Raw genomic sequence first — 10,791 nt, 5'->3', positions numbered from 1 at the left:
TACTTTGGGTGGAGGCAGGAGGACCACTTGAGCCTGCGAGTTCGACATGAATCTGGGCAACGCTGTCTCCACAAAAAGATAAAAATTAACAAGATGCGCGGCACATGCCTTTGGTCCCAGCTGCTCAGGAGGTCGAGGCCACAGTGAGCTGTGATTACACTACTGCATTCAAGCCTGGGTGACAGAGTAAGACCCTGTCTCATAAATAAATTAATAAACAAATATTCACTTTCCAAAAGCTAACAGAAAAAAGTTTCATCAACATCCCAAACAGTATAATAAGAAATAATCAGAATATAACTTGATAATATTTTTGGATGATTTGAACTTCCTCTGGTAAGTATTTCTGATGCTCTAAATGAGTTAACTAGATCAGCACAAACATTTTCTTCAAACCATTTAACTTGGCAATCGTTAACTCATTAAGGATAATAACAATGACATTCTTCAGGTTTGTGTTTTTTTTTTTTAAAGCTAGTCCTATTCTGAACGTTTCATTAATCAAAAACAAGACCAAACCAAAAAAAAAAAAATCCCACGAAACTTCAAAAGGTGAAAATACTGACTAGGTTCTAAGGATATGGTAGGAAATGATCGCTTAGGGCTATGTACCTAAAATGAACTTCTGTTCTGAAAGCCCAACACATTTAAACTTTGTGGTGTATGTATCTACCTACATGTATTTTCTAATATCATGTCTACTCTGCTAGTTCCTAGGACAGTTAACGCAAACATTTGCTAAGTTCTTGTTTTGTTATGAATGTAAAATTTAAAAGCATGAGGCTCTAGTAACATTAAAAAATAGTTGCAGCCTAAGATGGAAAGATTATGTATGGAAAAATGGGAAAAGAGTAATATGGAATACACTTAGAATTTGATGCAATACACTTTAATACATAGTATACTTTGGGGATGATTCCAAAATCATGGAGCCAGAGGAAGGGCTAGAGCAGATGAGAAACCAGACAACTGGAAATGAGCTTGGTTCTGATACATCATTGCCATTTCCATAAAATGTACCTAGCCAATGTGGACGTAATGAAACCATTTAACAATGTCCTTCAAACTAAATTTAAAACTGAGTTGCCCAGAATGAAAAAAATTACCAGTAGCCATTTTAGTAACTCATATGTAGACTAAATGAACAAGCTGTCCACCTAAATATCTCATTTCAATGTCATCTACTGGCCTACACACATGGATTAATAGTTACTTTATACTTTTTAGGCTACAATGAACGCAAGATTCTCAAAGAAATAGTTTCCTAACAGAATGACTGATACCATTGTGGAAAGAGACATTATTCAGGACATTATCTGTTTCATTCTTTGGTCAAGGTAACTCATCTACTTTTAGACTTACACTTCTAAAGAAAGCTGCTATGATCTAAAGAGATTGGCCATAAAACTATTTGTATTGAAAACTTAGCCAGCATGGCTTTCGTGAACTTTCTTCATTAGCATTCTTAGTGGCAAGGTTTCCATATCTCAGTGTTCATTTTATACTTCAATTTGGTTAGTAGGTCTTTGTTTAATCATCCCATTGAAAGGAGAACAAAGGCGGTTTAGGTGATACAGGAGAGTAATGCACTATATTTTATCTCTGAAAAAAGCCCAACAAAGTCAGAATACTCTGATAGCCTCTGGTTTTCTCCAGGACGTTTGGAACCACAAATCAGTCAGGGGATAAAGATCCTCACTGTGCCTCACTGTAGACACCTTTGGAAGAGAAACACCTTGTCAGCCACAGAAATTAAGCTCTGCCAGTTCCATCTGGCTCTGACGGCAGATTATCACACCAGAAGGGTGTCTCGGTTTCATGAGGTGAGGGTCTGTTTCTCAAATACTATCTCCCTCAATAAAATCACTAGTCAGGACAATCCCTGCGCCGCCCCCCGCTCCCCCTCCCCACGCCATTACTTGTCTTTATAAAGTATTGATGCTATTCAAATGATAGTGCGGGGCTAAATTAAAACCAGTCAGGATTTTGCTTCCAACTGGAAAACTGCAAACCCTCTAAAGGGAAATACTTTTCATTCCTTTGTATCTAATTCTGCCACAGTAGTTCCTCAAATTGCTGCTGCCTTTTGCGATTTCCTTCTCCCTCAAAATTTTTTCCTAAAGTTTGGGCCCCTAAACTTTTTCTCCTCATCAAATCATCCACCACACTTAACCCTCTCCCCTCTCACCCAATGCAGGCTTTTCTTTTCCGGTTTTGCTTGACTTCATTCAAGAAAGTAAATTAATCTCCGTTTGTCTGTGGTATTTGTAAGTTGCTCTTTTTCCTTCAGTATTACTTTCTGGAGAATGACTACGCCCAACTTTCTAACTTTTTCTTTGTAACACAGACGTTTTATTTTCTAATCCACATTTCTTTTTGCAGTTTCTTGAACTTCCTTTGGTTGGTGTCACAGCCAGCCACCCAGTAGAGGCTGAGACCACCAGTTCATTTCACACAGGCCACTGAACAGTCATAAGATGGTGACAACTTTTGGTCTCTAGTGACCTGGACTGGATCCGACTCACTGACCTAGAGGTGAAAGGCTCCGTATTCCATTACTAATCCCTCGAGCTCTCCAGCCCCCTGAAAATGATTCTTTGGTTTTATTATTGCAAAGACCATTTATAAAATCATGAACTGGATTTAGGAAAGCAACCATGAAATAGCAAGGGACAACAAACTGATTGAAATTCCTTGAATGTAGCATGGGCTGAAGTCTCTCAGACAGGAAGATCGGGGCAAAGTTATATACAAGCACCTCCATTCTGGTTTCAGTAGCATGACCTGCTCACTTAAACGTGGCAACTTCAGATCATGGACCATGCCTCAAGGAACTAAATCCTAAATAAAGAAAATGGAAAAGCAAACTATGAAATAGCCAATAATCTTTATTTTGCACTTCCCCCACCCCTCACCCCTCCCCAAAAACCACTAACGCGCATTTTTGTGCATGTGAAAATATTGTATAAAGTATTTAGAATGATCTCAAATTAATAAAACAAAAAAACACATATCTCAACATAGATGCTTTGTTTCTTTGCAGGGATAGAAAAATTCTGGCCTCTTGAACAAGGAGGGCAATGGTACCCTGCACTCTGAAGAGGTCGACTCCATTTCCACTGATTTGCAACTTAACATTCATGGCAGAAAACTGCATTTCTCTAACCACATAATGTTTTAAAATATGACTAATCCATACACTAATATCAATTTACTTGGCATTTAAAAAAATCACATTTTCTACTAATATATTTGTATTAGGTTCAAAGCCCATATTCTAGCATCCAAGAGATCCAGTACATGGGCCTACACTGGGATTATTTCAAAATCAAGTAAAAGTCCATATTTATTCCAAAGTTGCTAAAATATGCTAATAAAGTTAAATTTGATGTTTTTTTAACATTAAAAATAAAATATTTGGTTTACCTCTCAGACATCTATAACATATAATAAATAGTGGGCAGTATAATAATATAATAAAGTTTTGTGATACCCTGAAATTTGATGAGTTTTCTTAAAAAAATTCATAATATACTTCATTTCAGCCTTAAAGCACAATATTAATGAACAGATTTGTAGAAATAAAACAATATAAAGACAAAATGCTACAGTATATGTGGGGTTTTTTTTTTTTTTTTTTACTTTCATGGAAACTACATGTCCTTTTAGTAAAAGTCTGTCAAAGAAATTTATAAAAACAAAATAGACAACAAACGAAACAACTTCAAATCATAAACTCTAAATTTAAATTGCCTTGTTTTCCTTCCAACTGCTCGGGCCCTTTCCCCCACGATATTTTCGGGCACTGCACAGGTTGAGCTCAAGGGAAATTTCTTTGAACGATGGCTTTTTCTTTAGCCTTCTTTGTTTCTGTCCAGCGTCATTACAGACCTGGCTGAAATCACAGTGGATTTCAGAGAAAGCCAGAATTAAACACGATAAAAATTTTAAAAATAACTACTTCATAAATATTTATTATTTACATTAGGGGCAATCTTTTAGTCTGAAGAGTTTTTATACAAGTTGATGAAATGTACAAGCAGTGAGAAGAGACTCCAGCAGTTTAAAGAAGGGCAAAATTAGAATGCAACGAAGATATAAAATACATTAAACAAAAATAATTTGCACAAAAGCAAACAGGACATGATAGAAACCTTTTTCTTAAAAAATATAAGGTATTTCACAAAAGCCTGAACATTTTACATGTTAGTACTAAAAACGGGGGAAGGAGGGAAGCTTCATATATTCTTATCACAAAAATATTTACCAGTACTCCAACTGGAGTTTTCTTTTATGTTATTCTGATTATCTTACTATAGAGGGCAAGGGGCTGAAAACTGTATACAGACTCTATCATCCTTAAATTACAGTTGAGGCAGTTTGTACATTATCTTCTCATCTAATACCTCAATGAAAAGGCCCTGGAGAGAATAAAGGAAATCAAAAGGGAAGATGTACGCTCTTTATTAATAATACTTGTCACTGGTATTAGAGAAGTGGAGGAGGGGCAGCCCCCAGGCCACGCCTCTGCTCGAGTTTCCTTCTGTCGCGCTGCCACGGAGCTACAGGCCAACGCGGCTGGGGAGTGAACAATGCAGATGCGCGGTGTGTTCCAGCCTCAGTCCTCCTGGGTTCTTTATCCACAGGCATCTGGGGTGGATGCGACGGCAGAATTGCACCAGCTCCCTTTCAGGGGCGCCAGGGAGGAAGCCCGGGCTGACCCCGCTTGGTCCAGCCCCTCGGGAGCCGTCAATGCGCTCGATGCTTTCTCTTCTTGTGCTTTTTGTCCTTCTTCTTGTTCGCACACTTGGGGCAGAACCACTGCATCTCTTCTGGGGGTGCAGTCATGATTCCAACACAGGGCCTACACATGAAAGCAAGCTCAGATAAGCAACTTTTATACAGTCGATTCTTCTCCCTTGTTTTAAAGTACTTTTTAAAGCCTATGACATGTTTACCCGAAATCAAAGTCAAGCAGCACCACCGTTGGGCATGCAGACTAGGATATTACAGACGCGCCCTTTACAGGCCCCTCTGCAGAGATTCATCAGTTCATTCCTCCTTTCAGCCAGGAAGAGAAGGCTTCTGAGCCACGGCTTTGTCTGTATCTCACAGATACCGTATATCATAACTGAACAGGCTGCTATCTTTTTGTATCTGACATTTTAAAGATAACACGAGAAGATTATCTGCATACATTTTGGTTGAGCTTTTCAGTTTTTAGGAACCGCTGAAGAGGTTTAAAACACAGTTAAGCAGTCTTTCGTCCTGCAGTTTGTACCATCCCTACAAAGGGGCTGCCTCTTCATGGTCCTGGCCAGTGCTACAGCTTCTAGGGAACATTACCGGAAAGGAAGGTCAGGGAAGCCCCCGGGTCTCCTTTTGGTATTATTATTATTATTATTATTACTTTTTATTTTATATTTTTTGAGACGGAGTCTCGCTCTGTCACCCAGGCTGGAGTGCGGTGGCGCGATCTCCACTCACTGCAAGCTCCGCCTCCCGGGTTCACGCCATTCTCCTGCCTCAGCCTCCCCAGCAGCTGGGACTACAGGCGCCCGCCACCGCGCCCGGCTAATTTTTGTATTTTTAGTAGGGACGGGGTTTCACCGTGTTAGTTAGATGGTCTCGATCTCCTGACCTCGTGATCCGCCCGTCTCGGCCTCCCAAAGTGCTGGGATTACAGGCGTGAGCCACCGCGCCTGGCCGGTATTATTATTTTTAATAAGGATAGATAAGCTAAGCAGAATGTTCAGAATTTAGGGTGAATAACAATAGTCTAAAGACTCTTGGGTTTTGCAGTTAATTGCATTTCACAGGCTCTGTGATTTGACTCCATGTACTGTCCCTAGGACAGCCCTGGGTCAGTCCAAAGGCAGGAATCTACTCAGTGGACCCTTCGTCTCAGGCGCAGCTGATGCTGCCTGACACGTGTGGCCGGCAGGGTGCCCTGGGCACTCACCAGTGGTACCAGTCATCGCAGTCGTCACAGCCAATCATGGGACTCCCATCATCAGGCTTGTTACACCCAGGGCAGATCCAGATCTGATTGCCCCACTCATCTCGGATCTGATGTTTGCAAAGTGGAAGTGGCAAAAATGGAGGGAATGGGAAAAAACCAAAAAGAAGTCAGATCAGAATGATTACTTTATACTGTTAACCGAATCAACAGGCACATTAAACTGAAAAATATAGTAGATCAGCACTTCATTAATGCCACAATCAGCGTCATCACTGTTTTAGAATCGTGAAACAGAAAAACGCCAAGTGTTCAACGATAAGACATTTCTAATGAATATTCTAAGGTTTCTTTTGTAAGTCATAAAAAACAAGCATTTTATAATCATCTCTGTGAACAATATGACCTGTAACCCCTTTCATAAAAAAAAAACAAAAAAAAACTATAACTACATACATTCCTAATGATTTGGGTCTCTATAAGGGTGGTAACAACTGATTTTTTGAAAGCTACAGACCTCCACTTTCTATGTGGTTTTTTCTCCATCACATTCATAGGCATGGAATTAATATAGACAGCCAAATGTGCATGCACCATCTTATTACTTATTAGCCAAGCCCTTCTCCTGAACGAGCTGATAAGATCAAGGATATAAAAGAGTTGTTACTAAGTAACTTTCCATTCCCTTTATGACATTTTTAGTAAAGTACAATCAACTAAAGGGCAAATGAAATAAGGGGATAGGGAGACCAAAGAGCTATAAGGTTCAACATTATTTTGCTACAAATGTTGTGTACTCTGGAGTTGACTTTATTTAACTTAGCAGTCCTCAAGAGGGAACATCCTATTAACCACTTCCTCAAACTCCACATGAACAGAGCCAACCTGGAAGAAGTAATTCACTGATGGGCATTAAACACCAGCAATAAGAAAAAGGTAATTTCAAAAGTGTTTACAATAAGAGAGCACATTATTGCATCCGGTTTATTTTATAAGGGATAGTTCTTCCTAGACTTTCAAACACCACACTGACTAGATGTGCTTTTAGAAAGGCTTTCTTTGTGTGTGACAGGTGCATTGGGGGTGCATATACGTTTCACTGTAGTGATGGGCTTCCTTTAAGGCAACTCTACAAAGGCAAACTACATTGACAGGAAAACTTCCTAAAGAAATCTGTGAGCGACTGCATCTCTGACCCTCTGTAATTTCAGGAGAAAAAGTAATAAGAGACCCAGCAGTCACCCGTACCCGCTGCCTCGTGGCCAAGGCTGGTGGAACATCCTATGCCCTGAAGCTCCCACGTGTGGCCGGTCCTGCTGCTGGCTGACCTTGCTTGCAGTCAGAAGGCAGTGACTCTATGTGCTGCACAAGAGCTTTGCCACAGCATCCACAGTAACTAACACCAAATACTTCACAGCTTACTACATTCCTCTAAACCTCTCATTTCATTTAATCATTGTAAAGCAACCTCTGGGTAGCTTGTGAATGGGGAAACCGGAGCTAAGAGAATTTAAGTGGCATTTCCAACATCACACCATTAGGCAGTGACAAAATCTGCCTTTTTGCTCTCTAACCTTCATATGTCATCTAAATCACACATTTTGTCCTCTGCCCACCAAGCATCTCTTCATGAGGTAGAAGGCTCTTTTAAAATTGTCATTTTTATTTTAAAGACAGGGTTTCACTTTGTTGCCCAGGCTGGGGTGCAGTGGTGTGATCACGGCTCACTGTAGCCTTGACCTCGCTAGGCTGAGGTGATCCCCCCAGCTCGGCCTCCAGAGTAGTTGATACTACAAGCACATGTCAACATGCCCAGCTAATTTTTGTATTTTCTGCAGAGATGGGGTCTCACTATGTCACCCAGTCTGGTCTCAACTCCTGGGCTCATGCGATACGCCTGCCTCAGCCTCCCAAAATGCTGGGATTATAGGCATGAGACACCATGCACAGTCAGAAAGCTTTCCTTCTACACTGTCTATTCCAACTGGACTCATCTCCAGGAGGTGAGTTAGTTCAAAGATCTACTGGAAAACCAGAACTTTCAGAGCTGGAACATGCCACAGAGATCACCAAGTTTAATACAAACTTCTTAATTACAGATGAAGACACAAAGGTCGAGGAAGTTAAGTACAAAATCTTTCCTGATCAACCCATTTGGGGGTAATGTTGCCTCAATTAAACACCTACAATGATTGGTCCCTGGATGGACCAATTGGATGATCACAGTTTTAAAAGTTCCTTCCAAAACTCCTTTAAGGAAATTTAATAATAGGCCAGGCATGGTGGCTCACGCCTGTAATGTCAGCACTTTGGGAGGCCAAGGTGGGAGGATTGCTTGAGCCCAGGAGTTTGAGAGCAGCCTGGGCAAAATAGGGAGACATCATCTCCACATACACACAAAAAAAACCAGCCAGGAAACAGCCAGGTGTGGTGGCAGACGCCTGTGGTCCCAGCTACTTGGGAGGCTGAGGTGAGGGAACCATTGGGGCCCAGGAGGTTGAGGCTACAGTGAGTGGTATTGTGCCACTGCATTCCAGTATGGACAAGAAGAGGGAGACTACTCAAAAGAAAAAAAAAAAACAGAAAAAAAAGAAATGTAATATTGTACAGTTTATAATGACAAATACCATGAGTCCGACCCAGCCACTTTCCAATCATATTAGTACCTACCTAGTTACACAAGGTCAGGGCCACTATTAGGCTAACACATCACAGTCTGTGGATTTCGTAGTCACAGCAATGGCAATGGCTCCATACACCTTAAATATTTTGTTGTGTGTGTGTGTGTTTAATTCTACAGTGTCCAAAGAACATAATCTATATAAATACTTTACTGCCAGACTGTATTCAGGGTTTGAAGAAGACCTAATACTACTAAGTAAGAGGAAAGCAACTAAAAACAGTCCCGGAACAACGTGGACTCATTCGACATGGTAGGATTTACTGTTTTTTTTTTCTTGAGACAGAGTTTCACTCTTGTCGCCAGGCTAGAGGGCAGTGGCACGATCTTGGCTCACTGCAAGCTCTGCCTCTTGGGTTCAAGCAATTCTCGTGCCTCAGCCTCCCAAGTAGCTGGGATTACAGGCATGAGCCACCATGCCCAGCTAATTTTTTTGTATTTTTAGTAGAGACGGGGTTTCAACATGTTGGCCAGGCTGGTCTCAAACTCCTGACCTCAAGTGATCCACCTGCCTCAGCCTCCCAAAGTGCTGGGATTACAGGCATGAGCCATCGTGTCCAGCTGGTTTTACAATTTGAAGTCATGCTTGGATACTCAGGAGTTTGGTGGTCTGAAAGTTCATTTCCATTTAATATGCAAGCCCTGCCATATTCTGGATCATAGCCAATAAAATATAACTAGTGCTATTATTCAGAAACACCACCTGGCTCATAATATCAGTGTACATTATATAAATTATACTCAAGTGAATAACTGAATTGCTTGATCAAGAAATTCAATGTGAGATTTCAGCACCACTCTGCATCTCTACATTTACAGATTGATATTACTGTCTATATGTATACAGTCATATCCAAAACAATATAAACACAATGCTTTGATGTTATTTACGGAAGCTGACTATGTGAACACTGCAATGTAACTTTTCAGCCAAAAGCTTGAAAATGCAGTGAAAAATGGCAATGAAGAAATGCATCTTGGCTGGGCATGGTGGTTCATGCTTGTAATCTCAGCACTCTGGGAGGCTGAAATGGGTGGATCGCTGGAGCTCAGGAGCTCGAGACCAGCCTGGGCAACATTGTGAAACGCTGTCTCTACCAAAAAATACAACAAATTAATCGACAGTGGTGGCGACTGCCTGAGATCCCCAGTTACTCAAGAGGTGGGAGGATCGCTTGAGCCTGGGAGGCAGGGGCTGCAGTGAGCCGAGATCGTACCACTGCACACCAGCCTGGGTGACAGAGTGAAATCCCCTTTTGAAAAAAAAGGCCAGGCGCGGTGGCTCATGCCTGTAATCCCAGCACTTTGGGAGGCCAAGGCGGGCAGATCAACTGAGGTCAGGAGTTCAAGACCAGCCTGGCTAACCTGGTGAAACCCTGTTTCTACTACAAATACAAAAAATTGGCCACCTGTAGTGGCAGGCGCCTGTAATCCCAGCTACTCAGGAGGCTGAGGCAGGAGAATCACTTGAACCTGGGAGGTGGAGGCTGCAGCGGGCCGAGATCTCACCACTGCATTCCAGGTTGGGCAATAAGAGCGAAACTCCACCTCAAAAAAAAAGAAAAAAAAAAAAAGAAAGAAGAAGAAAAAGAAAAACAAATGTGCTGGCCAGGGGCAGTGGCTCAGGCCTGTAACCCCACCACTTCGAGAAGCTACGGCAGGAGGATCGCTTGAGCCCAGGAGTTTGAGGTTGCAGTGAGCTATGATTGGGCCACTGTACATAGGGAGACCCTGTCTCAGAAAAAAAGAAAAAAAAAAAAGAAAGAAGAAGAAAAAGAAAACCAAATGTGCTGGCCAGGGGCAGTGGCTCAGGCCTGTAACCCCACCACTTCGAGAAGCTAGGGCAGGAGGATCGCTTGAGCCCAGGAGTTTGAGGTTGCAGTGAGCTATGATTGGGCCACTGTACATAGGGAGACCCTGTCTCAAAAATAATTAAATAATAATAAAATTTGAAAGAGAAATGCCTCTGAAATTTGACAGTGATTCAGAGCACACACTTGTCTTGAACTGAAAACGTCTCCAGGCTAACCGCTCGGGCGGCAGGTACGCACCACGTAGGTGCTGACCGTCTCAGTCACCACGCTGCGCACGGGAGCTTTGGCACTGGCCCCGGAGGCGGCAGGACCCGGGGAGGGCAGCAGGGCAGGGCCCG

General features: G+C 41.9%; 1 protein-coding gene across 1 annotated transcript in view; it reads right to left on the bottom strand.

Annotated features, from left to right (window-relative positions):
* Positions 1 to 2,872: 2,872 nt before the first annotated feature.
* Positions 2,873 to 10,791, bottom strand: part of TAF3 (TAF3 RNA polymerase II, TATA box binding protein (TBP)-associated factor, 140kDa) — a 207,755-nt gene continuing 199,836 nt past the window's right edge. The window contains exons 5-7 of the mRNA XM_011951629.1: positions 10,691 to 10,790; positions 5,963 to 6,069; positions 2,873 to 4,864 (exon numbers count right to left, since the gene is read on the bottom strand). Coding sequence (XP_011807019.1) covers positions 4,750 to 4,864; positions 5,963 to 6,069; positions 10,691 to 10,790 — 322 coding nt within the window. The 3' untranslated portion in view covers positions 2,873 to 4,749. The remainder of the gene's footprint in view (positions 4,865 to 5,962; positions 6,070 to 10,690; position 10,791) is intronic.

The sequence above is a fragment of the Colobus angolensis genome, unplaced genomic scaffold (genome assembly GCF_000951035.1).
Source record: "Colobus angolensis palliatus isolate OR3802 unplaced genomic scaffold, Cang.pa_1.0 Scaffold321, whole genome shotgun sequence".
In the NCBI taxonomy this organism is placed as follows: domain Eukaryota; kingdom Metazoa; phylum Chordata; class Mammalia; order Primates; family Cercopithecidae; genus Colobus; species Colobus angolensis.
Note: the sequence above shows the minus strand (reverse complement) of the source record. Positions and strands in the feature narration are given on the sequence as shown.